This window comes from Lissotriton helveticus, chromosome 3_1 (genome assembly GCF_964261635.1).
Source record: "Lissotriton helveticus chromosome 3_1, aLisHel1.1, whole genome shotgun sequence".
Classification (NCBI taxonomy): Eukaryota; Metazoa; Chordata; class Amphibia; order Caudata; family Salamandridae; genus Lissotriton; species Lissotriton helveticus.
This window is the reverse complement of record NC_136061.1, coordinates 1,863,285,042-1,863,308,443: the sequence shown is the minus strand read 5'-3', so window position 1 is coordinate 1,863,308,443 and position 23,402 is coordinate 1,863,285,042. Positions and strand designations below refer to the sequence as shown.

Here is a 23,402-nt window from a genome sequence, read left to right as displayed (position 1 = left end):
TCTCTCCATTCAGCAAGAAACGTCTGTGTGAAAAATAGAGAGGTGAGCTTCTGAAGGGGCTTGGGCATGGAAATACAAAGCTCTGCGCCAGCTGAGGTGATCAAATAGGCACCTGGGAGTCATGCGGTCAGTCCATCCTGGAGGTAAGTTGGTTGGCCTCCCTCCCATAAAGGCACACCTCAAGCTCTCCTATTTGACATTCTGCTAGCTTTCTGTTCCCCTTCATCATGTAGAGCCAATGTGAAATAAAGAACAGTGGCTTTTAATATGGCATGTGCATGGCAGTAGGAAACACACTAGCCCTCGAGTGTTCTCCAGTAGTGACAACAAAACCGCCTACCTGGGACCCTTAATCAAGTTATGGGAATTGAGTTTTGACAATTCCTTTTTGGTCGTGATGCCCCGAGGATTTGTTGTATATACAGGGTTCTTTCTGGGATACAACCTCAGGATTTGTGGTATGTACAGTGTTCATTTCTGAGATACAACAGACAAGATCATATTCATTAATGGATAGGGGAATATTGTTGCTAGAATGGTAGGTTGGTCATTTAGATGAGTGTTATATGCTAAGATATTCTTGTTGGATATCACATCCTAGCATTTTAACTTAAGGGGTTTCTAAAGGGGTTTCTAAAGCTAAAGAAATAGTCTTACTGAATATGCTGGAAGATCTGTATGAGTTTTGCAGGGCACGTGGCACGGGGACCTTACAAACACAAGAAAGAGTCTGTTCATTAATGAGACCCACTTGCATCCAGAACATAAACCTAAACATAAGTAGCTCCATGTTAGAATGTATTTATTTTTTTATTTTGAAGGTTTTATATAGCGCGAACAAGAGTCTTGCGAGTAACAGAGCGCTTTACAAGACAAGTAGAATACAAATATGATATATTACAATATGGTATACCACGAAATAGGTAAGTTATACATACATCTAGATCAAGAGAAGACAATGCTAAGTTAGCGCAAAACAACAAAGATAAACAGAAGGACGAATATGAGCGAAGAAAAGCAAGTAATACAGTGTATTGAATAGACATAGAGCCATGAGGATAGCTTTCACTTCTCTTTTGAAGTAGGCAGAGGAAGGGTTCATTCTAGTTTCACTGGGCAAAGCGTTCCATATACTCAGAGCCATACCAGAGAAGGACTGGTTATGCGTTTTTTGCTTGGCAAATCGTTGAGGTTGTAGGAGAAGAGTCTTCGCACTCCTGGAAGCTCTGCTGCATGCTGAGAGCACCAGTGTCTGTGCTAGGTATTGTGGGGCGTTGTGGTAGAGGGCCTTGTGTGTCCTACAAGCGATTTTTAAATGAATTCTGGCTTCAAACGGTAGCCAGTTGAGGGCTTTCAGGTCTGGGGATACGTGGCCCTTTCTCTTGGAACCTCTGATGAGTCTCGCAGCTGAGTTGATTGTGACTCTTAGCGGGGCTGTCGATGACCTAGGGAGTCCACATAAGGTTACTGCTCCATATTCCAAGCGGGGGATAACTACGGCTTGAATTGCTTGTTTGAAATCGAAGGCGGGCAGATAGGGTTTCAGGTTTTGCAGGGTTTTTAGATGGAAGTTGGCTCCCTTTGTTGAGGCGCTGATGTGTTTCTGCATCTTAAGGTTACTGTCCAGCGTTACCCCTAGAGATTTTGCTGAGTCGACTATGAGCGCTTGTATGTGAGTTTTGTTAGGGGGAGCGATTGCAAGGAATTCCGTTTTGAGGGAGTTAAGTTTCAAGTGGTTTTCGGCCAGCCAAATTTGGGTTTTTTGTAGTATGATGTTGAGTGATTTGATGTCTTCTAGAGAGTGAATTTTGATATAAATTTGGGTGTCGTCAGCATACATGTGGAAGTGTATCTTGGAGAGGCTGAGAAGATCAGTGAGCGGTTCCATGAAAAGGTTGAATAGGGTGGGAGAGAGGGAGGAGTCTTGTGGAACTCCCAGAGTGACAGACGAGGGGATGGACAAGGATTGGTTGACCTTAAATCTTTGGGATCTATTTTGGAGGAAAGAGGCGAACTAGTTAAATACACTTCCAGACAAACCCATTCTGTGTTTCAGGAGGTTCAGCAGGTAGTCATGTTTGACAGTGTCAAAAGCTGATGACAGGTCGAGTAGGATTAGAAGACAGGCTTCATTTTGGTTGAGGATTTTTAGAACGTCGTCTAATACATGTGTCATGGATGATTCTGTGCTGTGACCTGCTCTGAAACCCGATTGAATCTGGTTCAGCAGGTTGAAACGATCAATGTGACTGTTCAGTTGTATGTTAACACATTTTTCCAGGAGTTTGGCTAACATAGGGATGTTAGAGATCGGACGATAGTTATTGTGGTCCGAGGGGTCCGCTGTGGGTTTCTTTAGGATAGGCGAGACCGGCCCTGTTTTCAGTGTGTCTCTTCTTTGAGGCCTTTTATGGTGAGATTAAGGCTGGATTCATACGTTTAAACATTTATTCAAATACTTTTGTGTTGTTTTTTTAACCGCAGTCAAAGCTATTGCATCTCAATTAAATTATGGGACACCCCAGAAAGCAGAGGTTTTTTAAAACTGATTTCAAGAAAACTGTGATACATTAGGGACACGACCCGATTTACCATATGGATTTACTTCTGAATAACTGCAGGAATCTCCTATAGCCAATGAAGTATTTCTCTTTAATTTATTCTCAATATTTTGAATTTGTTAGCATTTCAATTGCAATTTATAGTGTTTGTATTCACTCCTGGAGCATTTGACAGCTACCAAGCAATAAAGTAAACTCCCATAAAAGAGTTCCTTTATTATAGCATTCATTAAGATAGATATTAATGTTAACTAACATCATTGTGTTTTAATTGATTCTGTAATACAGCCCAGTGAAGTCATTGGTATTCTTTGCCTCTGCACTACTACTGCTATCCCATAGTTTGATTCAGTGGATCAGAATGTTTGTACCCACAGCCTTTTACTTAAATTTCTAATCGCCCTTAACTCCCTCATGCTTGTTTTAGGTTTTGGACCTGCTTCCCCTGGACGGCACAGACTACCAGGATATCGAAAGGCTTCAAAGTGTGATGCTTCAACTCGTAAAAGATGAAGACCGTTTCCCGAATGTCATCAAAGTGCTACCCCTGATCTACCGAAAAGTAGAAACTGCTGTTGTCAAAGTCGCAGAAAGTGACGATACCGCTGCACATGGTAAGCATGGGCTGCTTTTATTGATGACTGATTTCACCCAAATTCCATTTCGTTAATACTTCAAGATCTTGGATTTTTTGTTATAATTCAGTTGGACCAACTATGTTCACCTACATTTGTTTACTTCCAGCTAGATCCATCCCTCATTTATCCATGTGTATTTCGTATGATTCTTTCACTCTTGATGACATGCCCTTCGCTTCATATAGGGTTGTGGCTAGGATGAGCAGATGCTACCCAGACAAAAGTCTCCAGGATCACATCTTTTTATAATGAAATGTATTGATGTTATTATCAACCTGAGTGCTCTATCTCTGTCCCTTTATTTTTCCCATAAATGGTAGCTGGCTGCAGCTTGTCTATTGACAGCTAGAGAGTAGGTACCCAGTCTTATCTTACTAGTACCTTATTCAGTTTTACTGGTAGCGAGGCCAGATAGATTCTACCTACTTTCCACGACCTAATTGGTAGAGTTAATCTAATTTTTAAATCCTCCCTTTTCCCAATGCCCAAAAGAAAAATGAAAATGTACACATCCTCCATGTCATACAACAGCTGTTATGTTGCCAAATGTAGGTTATGAGAAAACACGGAAGCGTTGGTCTTTGGCAGACTATATTATAGAGTTCATATTGTGAGCCCAGCGATAGTTTGGCTCTTAGAAGTGCATTTATTTTAAGAATACAATTGAGATAACACAACAGAAAGTACATTTCTGATATATTGTTTAAAAGAAGGTAGTGTGTGCTCGACTGCTGAAGCAAACGTAAATAGTTTTGGCGATGGACGCACAGTGTCCTGTTCATTTGTATTTAAGCATTCATTGCGGTCCATAGATACATGGATTGCGCGTAATTTTTCGTTGCATGCTGTTTTTTTCCTTGCCTGTATTTCAGTTCCTCCTTGTCTCTCGTGGACTCCCCCCATTCCCCTCACTTGCAGGGTCTGGACTGCCATCCATGGATTCCCTGCATCACTGGGTTCTTCCATACAAACCTTTCCCATTCTACTACCTCCACATCTTTTCATCTTCTCTTAAGTCATCCAGCCTGGGTGTAAAGGTAAAGAGTGAAAGGTTAATGACATATCCCTGTGGCATCTCACCTGTTTGGGTGTTTGGGCCTCTTAGGGCCAGGTTGGGCAGACTACCAGGGCCACCCTGGACAACAAAACCTGTCATATGTAATTCAGTCTTGGTCCTACTAGACTAGGCAGAGTCCATCCCTTGAACTGCCATGCCGGATCCCCTCAGAATGACAATTCAAGCAAACTCAGAACAGCTGAAGCATATTTGGGCCTCCTCAGGTGGGTGCAGCACACTGAGTACAGAGCCCACATATGGCAAGTTTCTGCCTCGAGTGGTATAGTGGGCAAAAACTGATAAACTGCAAAGGAGTCCAAAAATCGATCGCCAGTGACAGATTAATTGAATCATTCCTTCCATCACTAAGTTGTTTGTTCTAGCAGATGCCTAGGTGTGGTAGGTATGGCCAGGCATGGGTATGGTGCCCCTGTGCCATAGGACTCAGGCTTTACCTTGCTGATGAGACCTAATTATGTCGGAACTGGTCCTGGGTTTGCTTGTGTTCCTATCTGGAGAGGTCCTGGTAGGTCGGGTTGGACTTTTTCGGTTAGAGCAGGATGAAGACTGGTTTGCTTATGGCTGGTGTCTGTTTGGAGTGGAAATGGGGGAGAAATTCGTCCAAGCAATCATGCGTGTCTGAGATTAACTCAGCATTCCTTCCATTACCTTATGTATTGTTGTATAGCTCCTATATATCCTTATATCGTGTTAAGTTAGCATAGGTACGTTTCAGATTTAAACGCCATTTTTCCTTTCTTGCAACTTCTGCACACGACCCTTAATTGTTGACTTAGCTTTCAACCTAGTAGTTTGCCGTGGTGAATGTGAGAATAATATGTTATTGCTCTATCTGCTTTGTTTAATAAAACATGTCTGCACGGAGAGTGCTGAAGTTTCAGGAGCAACACGATATGGAATTGTTATGAGGTCTGATCTCCACGCCTTCATAGTCATAACACAAGTGCAGCCTTTGCCAACTTGGGCTTGAGGCGGGATTGATATTGCTTTGCACGAGAATTGTTAACACACTTGATGCGGTGCACATGCAGAGAGAGCTGGTGTATGCTGATGTGATTCCTTCATGCTAGGACACTAAGGTATGGGCCCGCCCTAAAACAACCCAAAGAGACCTTCTTAGATAATAATATAATATATGTGTTAGGGAGGGTGAGATATAAGTGTTGTTAACTCTTATTCATTACAGCATGTTAACATGCTGTCACCATTCGCTTTTTATGTCTTAGTAACTATGCTGATAATTTTGCTACTGATAATAAGTATACTTGTATTATCAAAGATACTGCGCCTGAGAAGACGGCATTAGTAAATAAACATTTCAAATGCACATGTGTCTTCTTTACTCCATGTTCTGGTTTGTAATGATAATATAACGAAAGAGTGTTCATGAGTCCCACGTACCCTGAGGTACTGTAAGTTCATGTTCTGGTTTGTCTAAACATTGGGTGTTTGATATGTCCAATGAGACACTGTAGCTAGCTCGGTAAGGGGTGAGTTGGTTGCTAAGGTAAGTTTTGGGACATCCTAATTTGCCGAGGTTCCACTCCTCTGTGCACAGTTCTGTGTGAGTACAGAAACCCTGCAACATGGCGCCCAACGGTTTCGGTGGTCTTATATCATGACACTCGAGTAGTTTATCATTCATGCCTTAACCCCTTCACATCCGTTTCCGGAAAACGGGGTGTTGGTGAAACCTACCTATTTTTTGAAATAGGTCTTTATTCAAGCTTGATTCTTACTTAAACGGTTTCTTTGAATTGCTACCCAGTTGTGCTACAAAGTATTCTTTGTGTTTTCTTGTTTCCAATTCTGTGATGGCGGCAGCGGTGGCTATTGCGCAGCATAGTCGCGTAGCGATACGCAACCATCTTCAGACGTACCAGGTCCCAGTAGATGGGATGGCTGTGATTTTCGTGGTGAGTGCGGATCCGGCGTTTCCTTACGAGTTGTTTTACTCTTGGGTTACGTTTCCGGCTGTGGACGCTAATTCTGGTTTGTACCACTCCTACACCGCCTCGGATGTCCCGGCTGAATATACGCCATACAGGGCATTGGAAATACCTATTGATCATTGGCAGCATCGAGTTTGGTTTGATGGCGCCCTCCCCCACTCTTTGTCCCGTGCGAGGTTAGGTCCACTCTCTATTCCAGGTACTAATTGGCCTGCGTTGGGTGGCTTTACCCCGCACCCGAATCACGGGGCTTGTACCCTGGCAGAAATTCGCCGGCTACATGTAGTTTCCATTTCCGTGATTCGTGCATTAGTGCAATACATCGGTCGACATCTTCCTGGTGGTCCCCAGGGGGGTGCGGCCGCTCCCTTGGAACGAGGCGGAATGCGTCTCAATCCAGTGATGGTAAATTCGGTTTTTGGTGCGCGTCCTGTTGACAACGATGACTTCCCATTCTGGCTAGCAGAGAAGTTTGATCAACTGGAAGCGGTTTTTCCGAATTCCACTCCTGCTGATAAACATAGAATGTTGACGATTACTCTCCCGAAGGATATTACTCCTGAACTTGCTGACTGTGACAGCTGGGGAAAAACATTTGCGGCAGTTTATACAAGGTGCTTCGGCACCCCGTCTATGACTGCCCTGCCTGAAATCGTTCGACGTGTTCAGAATGATCACGGTCCAGAGGCAGCGGTTGAATTGGGTATGCGCCTGTGTGGTTCTTTTGAGATTGTAAGTGATCTCATTCTCTCCAATGTTAAAGGTGATGCAGTTAACTTTCAGGTGTCGAATGCTTTGGCTGCTCTGCCCGATGCCGACAAACCCCGCCAGTTAGCAAAGATTGTGGTGGCCGCTTATAAAACGATTGGCCGCACCAGTAGAGGTCTGAAATATTTTCCAGTGAAGGAGAAAAAACAACCACAGGGGCAGTCTGCAGTGACAGATGCCCAGCCAAAGTCCAAGAAACAAATTTGGCCTAAAAAACAGACACAGGGGAAGCAGACAATGCAGACTCAGGGTTCTTTTCCTGCAATAGAAGCTCCTGCACCATCCGACAAAGTTTATGATTTGCGCGACCGCGCGATGATTAAATCACCTGATCGTTTTCAGGTTTCTGATCAACGCTCTCCTCGTTCCTTTCAGGACGCATCGGCCCAGAAAACCGGTGGAGGAGGAGGGGGTGGACGTGGACGTGGTGGCCAACAAGGACGCGGTCAGTCCCGCCAGACGGACGGCGCAGTGAAGCAGGAGGATTCTACGCCTAGGCGTCCGCAGTTTGCGAAAAAGAAAGTCGCAGCCTTAACAGCGCATCGATATGCCACAGATAGTGAGAACGCGGCTTCGGAATCTGACGTGGGCTCTGACCTTGCTGGACAGCGCGGCGGAGATAACAATAGTCAGAGAGGCGCTGCGTCCACTACTGAGGGTGACAGCGACTGATGTCTACGTTGTGATAGAAACAGCGGATACAAGACTTGCTCCCCCTGAAAGACTATATGAAATCGTCCTGTTAATTGAAGGTGACATACAGCGTACCGTTAAAGGTGTATTTTGGGAGAATCTGTCTTCCACATATGATATTTTACTTTCGGAGGCTGACTGGCCCCCACCTTTTGTGCTCGCGGCGCCGCGAGGGGAGGAGGTAATCCTACCCAGTTTCGCGAACACTGTCTCGAAGGAGCATGCGCAGCATTTTGCAGTAGAGTGGGCTCGGGCTCTCGCGCCGGCTCTGTACCGTAACCAATGTGGTTGGGATAAATTGTCGCCTTGCCACGAAATTCCGTTGCGGTCTCAGCCGCGGCCTCAACCTCAATATCCCATTCGACGTGAAGCAAAATCTTCCGTCGCAGTAATCCTTGAACAATTGGAATATCAGGGAGTTATTGAAACGTGTGTGTCACCGATGAATAATCCCCTTTTTACTGTGAATAAACCTGACGGATCATATCGTTTGGTTTTGGATTACCGGCATTTGAACTCGCATTGCCGTAACTGTGCAGTACAGAATACCCACGGCTCTGCCCTAGTGGATAGTCTCGTGCGTAAGCGTTTCAAGACAACGCTTGACATATCCAATGGTTTTTATGCCCACAGATTGGACAGCTTTAGCTCCCAATGGACCAGTTTTACAAGCGCTGGAGTCCAAAAGCAATTCCGGCGTCTTCCAATGGGCTACAAGAATAGTCCTGGTGTATTTACCGCTCGAATTGTCTCTATTCTGGAGGCACTCGACCCTGATGCTTTTTCGTATGTGGATGATATATATCTCACAGACGACGATATTTGGGAGCATCTGTGTCGTGTGAATTCTCTTGTTTGCAACTTCGCAGACATGGGTTACAAATTCAACTTTGCAAAATCGCACATTGCTGAACATACAGTGTTGTTTTTGGGCTATGAGCTCAACAATGAAGGTAGAGGTTTGGCTCCTCACTTCTTGGAGAAGTGCGCACAATTGCGCGCACCAACAACACTGAAGAAATTACAATCCTTACTGGGCTTTTTGAATTTCGGCAGAACTTACATTCCGGAATATGCCCAACGTGTCAAGCCTCTGTATGCTTTGATACAACCAACTTTCTCAAAATCATGCTGGCTGCCTGAGCATTCAGCCATTTTGCAATCGTTGCAGGCTGATCTGCTCGCTTCTAAATATTTACTGACTCGTGATAACCACACCAACCTGGTAATAAGAATAATTCCTGGGACGGTGGGTTTCACCTACCTCACTTTTAATGAAGGTGACACAGTACCTATTGCTTACAAGTCACACTTGTACACCTCGGCTGAGATGCGGTTTCCCACCATAGAAAAGGTTTTAACTGCTGTACAGATGGCAATTCTAAAAGAACGTGCTCTGTCACAGGGGAAACGCATGCTAGTGGTAACACCCTGTCCTCATTTGGAGGCAGTCACGAAAGCCAGTGTACCTAATTCAAAGGCTTTGCACCCTCGGTGGATTCAGTGGGCTGCGTCATTATCATCCGCAGATGTCATGTTTATTTTTGACGCCTCCTTACGGTCACAGGAGTACTTGCAGTATGAATTCGTTCATCCTGCTCCTCTGTCGATGCGACCTTTGGAGGACTTCCATTGCATCATTTACACTGATGGGTCGGCGCAGGTTGCGCATGGCTCTAAACATGCCTACGTTTCCGCATGCGCCATTGTGGTCGGTGCTATGTTGAATGACGAGTTCATTTCCAGGGAGGTACACACGTTGCCCCTGGGCGATTGCACTGCACAATTAGCAGAGCTTCGTGCTCTATTACTAGCTTTGGAGTACGCAGATCCAAGTGTTACTACTCTAATTGTAAGTGATTCTTACTACTGTGTCCAGTCTTACAATGAAAACTTGTTCTTTTGGATTCAAAATGACTTTCGTGATTCCAAGGGTAGCACAATAAAACATAAAATGATCTGGGTTCGAGTGGCAGAGCTTAAGGCTATGTTGCCACTCGTTTATGTGATTCATACTCTCGGTCATCAGCGCGTGGGAGTACACGCTCTTGGCAACTCGCTTGCTGATGAAGCGGCGAAATCAGCAGTATCTACATACTTAGTTGCAGCGGTTACTAGGTCTAAAACCAAGATTGATAGCGACATCTTGGCAGCGGTTGCTGCCTCTGAGAAGGGAAGTAAACATCCTTCGGGATTCCCTTCGAAGTATAAATACCACTTAAGTCCCGAAAAGGTTCCTTTTGTGACAATTCCTGATGTTGGGGAACGGCTGATTCCCAACTCGGATCGCAGAACAGACTTGATTACAGCGGCTCATGAAGGTGTGGCGTCTGCGCATGCGGGCGTCTCAGCCACTGTAACGCAACTACAACAACGTTTCTGGTGGCGGGGACTGTACAAACAGACGCGTGATTATGTCCTTCTTTGTGACATATGCCAGCAGATTAAACCTTCAACTGCTACGCGTCCGCCTCAGACTCAGTTGTACATTTCTAATAAACCACTAGGCTGTGTTTATTTAGATCACTGCGGTCCTTTTTCATCTGATACTGCGTATAAATACATCTTAGTAGCAGTTGACTCATGCACACGCTTTGTGTGGTTATGGCCACATCGCAGCGCTGATTCCCGGACTGTCATCAGAGATTTGCGTATCTTTATAGGGATTTTTGCCTGTGGTACCTTCCATTCGGATCAGGGTCCGGCTTTCGCCTCTAAGGCGTATAAGGATGCCATGACTTCGATGGGGGTCCAAGTCAAGTTTTCGTCACCCTACAGACCCGAGGGTAATAGTGTAGTTGAACGAATGAACCGTGATTTAAAGCAATCTTTGACAGCCCGAGTTATAGGCACTGGCAGAAACTGGCTGGCCCACCTCTATGGCGTGCAGCGTGCTCTTAATAATCTCCCTAGAAGGTCTCTGGGTGGGCGGACCCCATACGAAATGCTCTTTGGCATCAAGATGTTCGTCCCTGACCTTGACGGTCTAGACTCGGTGGTTCGCGCCACTTCCTTTGACGCAGATGAACATTGCAATATTTTACAGAATCTACAAAAGACGAGAGACACTCTTGCTAAGGAACATTTGCCCTCCACATCGGATGATGCGTTGCAGATCCCGGTGCTTGGAGTGAAGGGCACAAGAACAGTCATTCTACCACCACTTCCAGGTCGTAAGGAAAACAGGTTTATTTCTATTGACAATGTCAAGATACACAGAGTGGCCGATTCTTCTTAGCATGACACCGGCTGTTTCCTGTCCTTCCATTGTGAGAAATTCAATTATGCCCACTGCTTCTAATAATGAACCTGAGGTGGCCATCGAATTACCTGCTATTTCCAGTCCATTATTGAATAATTTACCAGGAACTAACCTTGATGAGACAGACTATACATACCCCACTGATTTGTCCATGCCTGACCTGCAAGCTCGTTTAGCCACGGAATCCAGATTTTCATTTGACTCTGCTTCCCTTGCCTCGAAAAAACCCTCTAAAATTGCAGTATATGCCAGCCTGTTTAAAAAACATTTTTTGATACCTCCTTGGATATACATTTGGCTGGTCCTTTTTTCACTGTACCTTTTTATGTCAATTGGTTTTGTGTTTTATTTTTTCCGGATTATGAATGGACACTATGTCGAGGAGAGAACTTGCATTACTCATTTAAATGGAACTTTGGCCCCACTTTCCTCTTCTACATTGGTTAACATCACAGCGTGGCCTGTTCTGGATGGAATCGCGTGGGATGCAGTTCGTTTTCAGATTCATGGCCCAACGGAAGTCGTTAATGTCCCTAATGTACTAAGAGTTAATATGGGGGATGTGGTGAAACAAAACATTCGTTCTGATGATTGGGATGTTAATGCTGTGGAAAGTTTGTTTTCTGATTTGAAATATTATGCTGCTTTTGATGCTGAGGATTTATATTTAGAATCTGCTAATTATGGTGAATTGTTCTGTTACCAACATTATGGCAATCACTTCTTACACAAGACATCTTCCCGAAGGGATGCGGTTAATTTTACTCAGTGGGAACATTGCCCAGCACCAACACAAGGGAGTTCTGAAACGTTTCTTAAAAAGTATACTTATTTCACTGACTTTAATCAGTCCAATCCCGAGTCCTTTTATTTTAAATTTCACAAACAGCCACAGTCCAAGGTTCGACTTACAAATACAAAATTGTTATATTCAAAAGCCTTCCTGGATCAATTAGTTACTGGAGGGTATGAGTTATGGAAGGATACCATAGACCTTAAATCAGTTTGGGGCTCAAGGGCCTGGCAGGTACAAGGCACTGAGGCTTTGCACCGTGCATGTCTCATCCCAAATCATATGTGGTTTTTGAATGAAACCATTTCCCAGACCACGTGCTTTGGATTGGCTACATCTAAAAGGTTAAACACCCCGTCTTTCCCGGAGTTGGAGGAATATGAGAATTGGAGTAATTTTACTAAATTGTCCATTAGAGAAATACAGGCTCTGCTTCTGAATTCCTCCTTTAACATTTCCAGTATGAATCCCAAGGGTTGGCTGCTTTGGCACCGTAGTGCTGATGCTTGCCAAAAAAGATTTTTAAATATAACTGACGGTTTTAAGACTGTTAGATCTGATCCCCGTTTTGATTTGAGTCATACTGTCACCTCTTACTCTGTTGGCAAGTTGTGTCAAGCTTGGCTGAAACATTCAACTTTACCTGCGGTTAAGTATCACCTTTCCAAACTGAATGCAGACGTGGATTTGAATGATTTCATTAAGGGCCCAGCTAGTGGCAGGTCGAAACGCTGGTTATATGGTGTTTACAATGAAATTTGGAAACTCTCACAAATTGAGGCTGCTTCACGCCTTAGGGCTATTGATCAGGCAAATCTTGAGAAAGTTCTTGCAGTTGTTGACAATAGCATTAACGTGCTTTCCTCAAGAATTTACACATTGGATAATATTGTGTCGTCTGTTGTTGATATTGTACATGATGAAGTATCTGTATTATACCATGGTCAAAATCAATTACGTTCAATCATGCAGTTTGCGTGGACACTTCAGACTCTGAAAATGGGTAAAGTTCCCTGGGGATACATGAACGTTTCTTCTTTATTTGCACCGTTTAATTTGACAGACAAACAACGCTTGCTTTCAATGCGTGATGCTTCCTTTTCCATGCTACATATTGAAAGGTTGGAAGCTTTACCTTTTTCTGTGGCAGAATCCACCGCTGCTACGTGGCTTATCCACGGTTTAATAACACTGCCTTTTGCTTTATATAAGTTTTCAAATTGTATGAAATATGTGCCAATAGGTCGTTTTGAACCCTTAGGTAGCGGTTTTCTTCATGAGGTCTGGTCACTCCCATACACATACAGATGTTTCAAGGATGACCAAGAGGTTTATCTAACAGGGGATGAGTGCACTGAGACGCCAGATCATTCTTTAATGTGCAGACACATACAGTTACACGGTTCATGTAATAAGGACCGCCCGAATATGGCTTGCGTTTTACAGGGCACGCCAGTTCCTGCTATCATCCCCACGTTTAAGTTGTTAGAGAATGGTAGTTATTTAATGCTCAATAATGAAAACTGTTGTGGTTTAATTAAAGGTATAGCTTTCTTAGTAACAGTTAGTGAGCGAGTTATTTGCTGCAGAAATGTTCTTTATCCTCCCACACGTGAACATAGGGAGTCTTCCATTTGGCCACAGATACCGACCTTGGGAGCAGAATTCAGCGGCATGGCTAGAATAAGAGCTCTATTGTCCCAGAAAGAGGTGGCCTTGAGCTCGGCCCGTGAAACTTTCGTGCTTCACATTGCTAACACCCGCACGGAGGTTCAGGCTCTTTTAAACACTGATTTGCCCTTGCATTTCGGAGCCATGGTCCGTTCTATCTTTAACGCATCCTCCACAACGGGCCTAGCACATTTTTTTAAAGTTGTTAGCGGTGGTCTCGTGACTTCCTTTGAGAAGATTTTTGGAGTCATCCCTGCTTTCTTCCATTCTATTTTTTCTTCCTTATTTGGAGGGTTCCCGTTTTTACTTGCTTTAGCGGCAGGCGCATTGGTGGTTTTCTGCCTTTTTAAATATGGATGCCCTTCCTGTGCAAGACCACGCACAGCTACTACTGACGCGGTTTCGCAACCGCATGCTTGATTATTATGGCACACTGCCGTTGGCGACTCTAAGCACGGCGTTTGGATTATCTTTTCGGTTCTCCTATTTCACCTGTGTCCAGCCTGTATTTCGCTGCCTGACCTGTGATTTCCTTTGGGCCATTGATTTGTGTCTCTGCGGACCAGCATCTTCTGACGTCGATTTTGATCAACTGATGAGTCCTATCATTGCTCACGAGTTGGTTTGTTCTGACGAAAGGATTATGGCCTTGGCGGTGGCACATGGACTAATGGGTCCCTGGGATGTGTTGTCGGCAGCGCGAAATTTCTTGGAACAAAGTTTTCTTGAAAACCCACCGAGCTGTCCTCTGATGGTTATAGAGGATCCGGTGCTGGAAGATCACGTATGTTCCTTTCATCTTTTAAACTGGATGGCTGAACTGTTTTCGGATGAGGACAGTGACTTCCTCCTTGAGGCTGTTGCAGCTTACTTTTCATATACAGTCTTATCATAGACACTGCCTCAAATTGCCATGCTGATTGATAGCATTCCCTTGATTTTATTGACTTTTGGTCAAGACATTTTATTTTTTGCTTGCCTATTGGCTTGAGCCACATTATATTTGTGGGCTATTTTTTTAGCATTATTTTTTATAATTGAATTTTTTATTCATGCTCGTTTATAAATGGATTCTGCTCTCATGTGATGGCACTTCTGTTACCTTATTTAGTCCGTTCTCGGATCATGGGGGGGTGTTGTATAGCTCCTATATATCCTTATATCGTGTTAAGTTAGCATAGGTACGTTTCAGATTTAAACGCCATTTTTCCTTTCTTGCAACTTCTGCACACGACCCTTAATTGTTGACTTAGCTTTCAACCTAGTAGTTTGCCGTGGTGAATGTGAGAATAATATGTTATTGCTCTATCTGCTTTGTTTAATAAAACATGTCTGCACGGAGAGTGCTGAAGTTTCAGGAGCAACACGATATGGAATTGTTATGAGGTCTGATCTCCACGCCTTCATAGTCATAACACAAGTGCAGCCTTTGCCAACTTGGGCTTGAGGCGGGATTGATATTGCTTTGCACGAGAATTGTTAACACACTTGATGCGGTGCACATGCAGAGAGAGCTGGTGTATGCTGATGTGATTCCTTCATGCTAGGACACTAAGGTATGGGCCCGCCCTAAAACAACCCAAAGAGACCTTCTTAGATAATAATATAATATATGTGTTAGGGAGGGTGAGATATAAGTGTTGTTAACTCTTATTCATTACAGCATGTTAACATGCTGTCACCATTCGCTTTTTATGTCTTAGTAACTATGCTGATAATTTTGCTACTGATAATAAGTATACTTGTATTATCAAAGATACTGCGCCTGAGAAGACGGCATTAGTAAATAAACATTTCAAATGCACATGTGTCTTCTTTACTCCATGTTCTGGTTTGTAATGATAATATAACGAAAGAGTGTTCATGAGTCCCACGTACCCTGAGGTACTGTAAGTTCATGTTCTGGTTTGTCTAAACATTGGGTGTTTGATATGTCCAATGAGACACTGTAGCTAGCTCGGTAAGGGGTGAGTTGGTTGCTAAGGTAAGTTTTGGGACATCCTAATTTGCCGAGGTTCCACTCCTCTGTGCACAGTTCTGTGTGAGTACAGAAACCCTGCAACAGTATGTAACTGGAATAGCAACAAAAAGTTTGTTCATCATGCTGGTAATGTAAATAGGCAACGCATTTTCCTTCAATTGAATCATAATCTCAATCACCTTCCTTACCTTGCTTTTATGTCCTTCAGGCTGCATGCAATGTGGGCATGATGTTTGTTTACAAGCTTGTGAAGTGTTCACCCTTGCAGCCTGTAGTGAGTTAGGGCTGACACTGGTACTTGGAAGTGGATCAACAAGTATGCTTGGGATGAAGGTTTACTTTGTTTTACCCGAAAGGTTAGGTGGGCAGTGGGGCGAATGTAAGCCAATGCAATTGTCCTGCTCTGTTTCTTGCTGCGCTGGAAAGCTAGAAGGCTGGGCTGATCGCTTGTGTTCCAGTAGATGACGGTATTCGCTATAATTCGAATCTATGACAGAATATCGAGGGTCAGAATATCGACGGACAAAATATCGATGCTGGAATATCGAAGGCAAGTATATCGACACCCTATCTACAACATGGTAAGTACAAAAATATCGAAACTAAAATATCGATGTTAAAAATATCGTAATTAAAAATATAGGGTTTTTTTGTAAAATAATAAAAGTTAAAATAAGTAAATGATACTTATATATAATTTAAACTAATTTAAAAATATGTTATAATGTTTAAAATGAATAAATAATACATATTTAATATTAAACATTTAATTAAAATTAAACATACAATATATAATATATACTTAATTAATAATAATATATCTATATTTTTAAATTAATTAAAAACTATTCACAAATACTATAAATTACAAATACATCAACACTCATAACATATTAACATACATAATAATAAATAATTATATTTAATAAATAAAAACAATTAAATATACTTTCAATATTTTAAAAATTAATTAAATACAACATTATGTAACATATTAAATGCATAAATAAATATAAATAATATTGGATAGCGTAAGGGTAAAAATTACTATTCAAACTCCAGAGGGTGCAACATTAGGGAAAGCGTTGGATAGCGTAAGAGTAAAAATTACTATTCCAACTCCAAAGGATTCAACAGTAGGGAAAGCGTTGGATAGTGTAGGGGGAAAAATTACTAGTCCCTCTCCAGAGAGTGCAACAGTAGGGAAAGCGTTGGATAGCGGGTGGGTAAAAATTACTATTCCCACTCCAGTGAGTGCAACAGTAGGGAAAGCGTTGGATAGCGTATGGGTAAAAATTACTATTCCAACTCCAGAGGGTGCAACAGTAAGAAAAGCGTTGGATAGCGTAAAAAGAAAAATTACTATTCCAACTCCAAAAGGTGCAACAGTAGGGAAAGCGTTGGATAGCGTAGGTGGAAAAATTACTATTCCAACTCCAGAGGGTGCAACAGTAGGGAAAACGTTGGATAGCGTAGGGGGAAAAATTACTATTCCCACTCCAGAGAGTGCAACAGTAGGGAAAGCGTTGGATAGCGTAGGGAGAAAAATTACTATTCCCACTACAATGAGTGCAACATTAGGGAAAAGGTTGGATACCGGGTGGGTAAAAATTACTATTCCCACTCCAGTGAGTACTACAGTAGGGAAATCATTGGATAGCATACGGGTAAAAATTACTATTCCAACTCCAGAGGGCGCAACAGTAGGGAAAGAGTTGGATAGCGTAGGGGGAAAAATTACTATTCCCACTCCAGAGAGTGCAACAGTAGGGAAAGCGTTGGATAGCGGGTGGGTAAAAATTACTATTCCCACTCCAGTGAGTGCAACAGTAGGGAAAGCGTTGGATAGCGTACGGGTAAAAATTACTATTCCAACTACAGAGGGTGCAACAGTAAGGAAAGCGTGGATAGCGTAGGGGGAAAATTTACTATTCAAACTCCAAAGGGTGCAACAGTAGGGAAAGTGTATAGCGTAGGTGGAAAAATTACTATTCCAACTCCAGAGGTTGCAACAGTAGGGAAAACGTTGGATAGCGTAGGGGAGAAAATTACTATTCCCACTCAAGTGAGTGCAACAGTAGGGAAAGCGTTGGATAGCATGGGGGTAAAAATTAATATTCTAACTTCAGAGGGTACAACAGTAGGGAAAGCGTTGGATAGCGTACGGGTAAAATTTACTATTCCAACTCCAGAGGGTGCAACAGTAGGGAAATCGTTGGATAGCGTAGGGGTAAAATTACTATTCCAACTCCAAAGAGTGCAACAGTAGGGAAAGTGTTGGATAGCGTAGGGGGAAAAATAACTATTCCAACTCCAGAGGGTGCAACAGTAGGGAAAGCTTTGGATAGCGTAGGGGCAAAAATTACTATTCCAATTCCAAAGGGTGCAACAGTAGGGAAACCGTTTAATAGCGTAGAATTTTATATTAACATACTTATAAATAATGTTTATATTTGAAATAATGTATAATTAATTTTTTTAATACATCAACATCAATAAAAAACTATTAATAATTAATAAAACCAATAACATTTGAATAATTAATTAACAATAAATTAACAACAAACACCAATAAATAATAATTATTAAATATTACTCACCAAATAATAAATATAAAAAAATAAACTATTTATCATAAAAATAATATATATTTTTTAAATTTAAATCACAATTAAAAAACAATAAAGAAACAATATCCAAAAGAATTTTTTTTTTTAAAACAATGTTTACCAATTAATGAATTTTTCTCCTGAATAAAAAATAATTACAAATTACAAATATTAATTGTCAATTAAATAAATTAATGATGTATTAAAATAATTAATTGCCAATTAATAATTAATTAATACATTAATTATCCATAACAAAAAATGCATAAATAATTAAATATTTACAATTAAGTTACTTCCCACCCAATACCCCTATAAACCCACAACCCGCTCCGGTACTCAAACATAACATTTAATTTAAATTAACATTAATTACCAATTAAATAATTAATTTATCAATTAAAATAATTAATTGCCAATTAATAAGTGATTACAAAATAAATTATACATTTAAAAACATTAATTAATTACAATTAAATTACTTCCCACCCTATTCCCCTATAAACCCACAACCCGCTCCGGTACTAAAACATAACATTTAATAAAAATTAACATTAATTACCAATTAAATAATTAATTTATCAATTAAAATAATTAATTGCCAATTAATAATTAAATAAAAAATTAATTATACATAAAAAAATCATTAATTATTTACAATTAAATTACTTCCCACCCTATTCCCCTATAAACCCACAACCCGCTCCGGTACTAAAACATATAATTTACTTAACATTTTTTTTATTAATGTATAAAAATAATACACATATAATATAAATTAATTTAAATATTTAACAGAAACATATAACACATACATAATAAAAAACATAAAAATAATACAAATATCGATATTATTGACATCGATATTACTTACATCGATATAAATAAATTCGATATTACTTACCTTAGGGTCGATATTCTATCCTACGATATTCTTAACATCAAAATTCTGTACCTTCGAAATTTCAAACACGATATTTTGGTAGGTCGAAATTTAAAACTCGATATTTTGACTGTGTACCCTATAATTCATGTCTGAGACTGAATCTTCTGGTGGAGCCGGTCGACTGGGGTGACTGTAGGTCACAGAGAGGTCTGATGGTAGCTGCTTCAAAGGGCCCCCGTACAGGTTAGGGTGTTTGTTTCAATACTCAATGTTCATGGGTTACAGTGGTTGGGAGTTCAGGTAGCACAGAGATTCCAATCAGCATATAACTCTTTATTTCAGTGAGTCCACTGGTGTAGAGGGAAAGCATGTCTGTTCAGCATCATTCCTTCTACACATTGATGCTGTTTTGGTCACCAGCTGAGTAGATGTGGACTCTCGTCGAGGGACAGAAGGAATGAATGACAAAGAGAGGGGAGGGACAAATAGAAGGTTGGGAGTGTGTGATATTGGCAACCGGATGCACAAATGATCATGGATTGGATAATGGATTATGTGATGACCTAAAAGAAAGATACAAAGTAAAATGTAGTTTGATAACACATTTTTCCGGTTTCTTCGTGATCTTGGTACAGTAGTGCCAACATGTACACTTTGGCACCTCATAGAAGACTTTACCTGTACAAAAGACAATTTCTCAATTTCCCAGTTAGCCAATTATCCCTCTTCACAAGTCTACCAATTCTGTTGCCCAATGTAGTGTGAGGAAGGTGGTTTATTATATGATGTGGTAAAGCATTTAGAAATACTAAAACAGCTGGATAAGAAGAAAATGCAACACAATAAAAATCAGACTCCAGTTCATAAACATAGCGTGTATTTTTGTTGTTAAATCGGCACCTCAATGACCACAATCTACCAGAGGATTCAGGAGATGTGAATTTTTAAAGGCATAATAAAGCACACATTTTCACGCATTAAATCATTTTAATCTACTGAGCCACAACAATTCATTTGTTAACAGCTATAAGGGCACCCTTATGGCAACCAACTCTGGCAGGGAACCAGTCGCTTGGACCATCAAGGTCGAATAGAACTGTTACCTTGATGTCAAAGCAGTGTCCAGTCCAGCTTCAGGCTATATGAGCTAACCGCCATAAATTTTAATGGAGTGGTCCTGATGCAAGGAGTACAGAGTGCAGACTATGCTCGAGGATGTTGAGCTAGTGATAGGAGTCTTTTTGGGTCCACTCCTTGGTCCATAAACTTGGCGAATTTGACCACAGGGGTCAATGTCCCTCAAAGTCCGGGTGAAGCCCAGCCAAAAGCCAGTTGCTACTGGTTTCCAGTTACAGTGAAACCAGTGGTTCCCTTTAGTCAATAAAGGTGTTTGTTAAGCGCTACTCACCCGTAAGGGTCTCAAGGCGCAGGGGGTAGGGGGGGTGCTTTGCAGGTTCCAGTCCATCAAGGAGGGGGGTCTATCGAAGAGCCAGGTTTTGAGGTTTTTTGTGAAGATGGGGAGCAATGTTGTCTGTCTGAGGTGGAGCAGAAGGTCGCTCCAGGCTCTGGCCGCGAGGAAGGAGACTGAGCGGCCTCCCGATCTAGTCTTTCTGGTACCGGGGACTCCGTGCGGCGTAGGAGAGCTGGGCTGATCCTAGGGTCCTTTGGGTTCGGTGGAATTTGAGTCGGCTGTTCAGGTATGCTGGTCGGGTGTCTTGGAGGGCCTTGTGAGCGTGGGCTCTCCAAGCATCTTGAAGGTGACTCTAGCTTTGATGGGGAGCTAATGGAGTGTGCGCAGGCACTACGAGATGTGAGATGTGGCAGTGTCTTGGCAGGTTGAGGACCAGTCTTGCGGCGCCGTTTTGGATGTTCTGTAGCATGCGGTAGGGTTTTTCTTTATTCCGGCATAGAGTGCGTTCCCGTAGTCGAGTCTGCTGGTGACCAGGGCGTGAGTCACAGTCTTTCTGTGATCGAGGGGGATCCATTTGAAGGTCTTACGTAGAAGACAGAGGGTGTGGAAGCAGGAGGACGACACAGAGTTGAGCTCTGAGTCCAGGATGATTCCCAGGGTGCGTGCGTGGTGCGTGAGGCTTGGCGGGCTTCTGAGGGCGTGGGGCCACCCAGTTTCGTTCCAAGCATCGGGGTTTGGGCCCATGATGAGTACTTCCATTTTGTTGGTGTTTAGCTGTAGGCAGCTGTTTTTTATCCATTTGGCGACGGCGTCCATGCCTTCTCAAAAGTTGTGTCCGGTGTTGGGTTAGTTGGATAGGGACAGGATGATTTGGGTGTCGTCTGCATATGACACATTGTTTAACTGCTGGTAACATCCTTGCTGGGTAACCAAACAGCACTCCACCGACTCTACAGGGCCCATTAGACTCAATGCAACTTTTGAGGGTTGAGACTCATTCCACCATGCTGCACTTCGGCCGTCAGTGGAGGTCAGACCTTCTTCACTACCAACTCCGAGGCAGGCTTCTTCAGATTTTGTGGCACTGTAACAGAATTTGCGTATACCACGGGGCCTAAGGACTGCCCTCAAACCTTCTCTCTGTAAAAATTCAAAGAAGTTCCAGGAAAAATGGTATTAAATTCTAAACAAGTGCTCATTGGATCTCATCCTGTTGATCATAGAAGAGTTATCGGAAATTCTAAATGAACTCTCTAAAGAAATATCTGAAGTATCAAATGAATTATCCGGTCTAATGTCCAAAGAAGAGCTCTCCAAAACCTTGGAAGAAATCCAAATTCAAATGGATAAACACACTAGGGACATTAACGAAAGAAAAATCCGTAAATATAAGAGGGACACCCTCGACTATCGTCTCGGAGAAGTATACACCTGGGCAGAGGTGTATGCTCGCAAACGAGCAAATAAACCTTACACATCTAACACGGAAACTTCCTCATCGGATAGTGATACTTCACAATCAACCAAACAAACGGAACGACCAACCACCAGTGGACCTCAATCAACAACAAGACCAGATTCCGAACGAGCGGAACAACCCACTGTAAGTGCTCAAACAGAGCTGAATCCTTTTTTAGAACAAGGACAGTCACAAAAAGGCGACCTAGGCGAGGACAAAACAAAAGAAAAGGAGAAGGAAAAAGAACCACCAAATACGAGGAGTATAACAGGGGCGAACAAGGACAAGAAGAAGAAACCACAGAACAACTAGTCATAAACATCAGCGATTATCCATTAAACACCCATGAGAAACAGCTTCTACAAAAAGGAACATCTTTTGTACCTACTTCCAAGACAGACAACCTAGAGCTGGAAGTTAGCTTTTTCAAATTAATGAGAAAAGTACGTCTACGTCATTTCTTTGACAATGTGTTACCAAGACCCACAACACAAGAAACGGATCAATTACAGGGACTAAGACCATCAAGTTCCTTTCAAGCACCCATAGCCATAAGACTCTAGACATCTTTGAGGAAATGGTTAAACAGGATCTTACAAGTATCAAACATCACCAACATGGCACACGAAATATCACACAAAAGGACCTAGACACCTTGAGGAAATTGTCAACCAAAGAAGAAATCATTTGTACTAAAGCTGATAAAGGAGGCGCCATAGTTATAATGAACCGGACCATGTACGAAGACAAGGTACTTGAACACATCATGGATGTCAACACATACATGAGATTAGACAGCAATCCTACTATGGAATTCATGCAAAACCTCAAAACAATTGTTGAGAAAGCACATGAAATGGGCACCATCAACGACAGAACAAAAAAGTTTCTTATCAAAGACAACCCGAAAAGTCCAACACTACGGATGATACCCAAGATTCATAAAAATCTAACCAACCCTCCTCTACGACCTATAGTATCCACCCAGGGTAGCCTGCATGAACCAATTGGACAACTATTGGACAAATACTTACAACCGTCGGTTAAAGGTATGAAGACCTACATAAAGGATACGACTGACTTTCTCCTCAAATTAGAAACAATCAAGATCGAACCAGATGAACGATTGGTCCTATGTGCTGCAGACGTTCGCTCTTTATACACGGCAATACCACATTCTCTAGGAATTGAAACTATTGAAGAAGCTCTAACCAACACTGATCTAGACATCCCATTTCAGACATTTCTAATGGAACTAATGGTTTTTTCTTTATACCAAAGTTACTTTAGGTACAAGGATACATGGTACCAACAACTCGTGGGCACTGCTATGGGCAATTCGGCAGCGCCAGTATACGCTAATCTATTCATGAAGCAGTATGAAGAGACACATATATTATTCAAGGCTACATGGCAAGAAAATCTCAAACTATTCATAAGGTACATCGACGACATATTCATAGTCTGGAAAAGCTCTAAGGAAGATTTACAGGCAGCTCTGACAGAATTCAACAACGTGGATGAAAGAATTCAAATTACATGGGAAATATCCAACACTTCAGTCACATTTTTGGATGTTAGAGTTAATCTCACGAATGAAGGATTTGAAACGGACCTTTTTGTCAAAAGTACTGACAGGA

At 42.0% G+C, this 23,402-nt stretch overlaps 1 protein-coding gene across 2 annotated transcripts in view; it reads left to right on the top strand.

Annotated features, from left to right (window-relative positions):
- LOC144823915 (malignant fibrous histiocytoma-amplified sequence 1 homolog) overlaps positions 1-23,402 on the top strand; it is a 235,088-nt gene that overhangs the window by 146,742 nt on the left and 64,944 nt on the right. For both annotated transcript variants that reach the window (XM_078682825.1, XM_078682826.1), the window contains exon 4: positions 2,989-3,175. In XM_078682825.1, the coding sequence (XP_078538951.1) occupies positions 2,989-3,175 (187 nt within the window). The remainder of the gene's footprint in view (positions 1-2,988; positions 3,176-23,402) is intronic.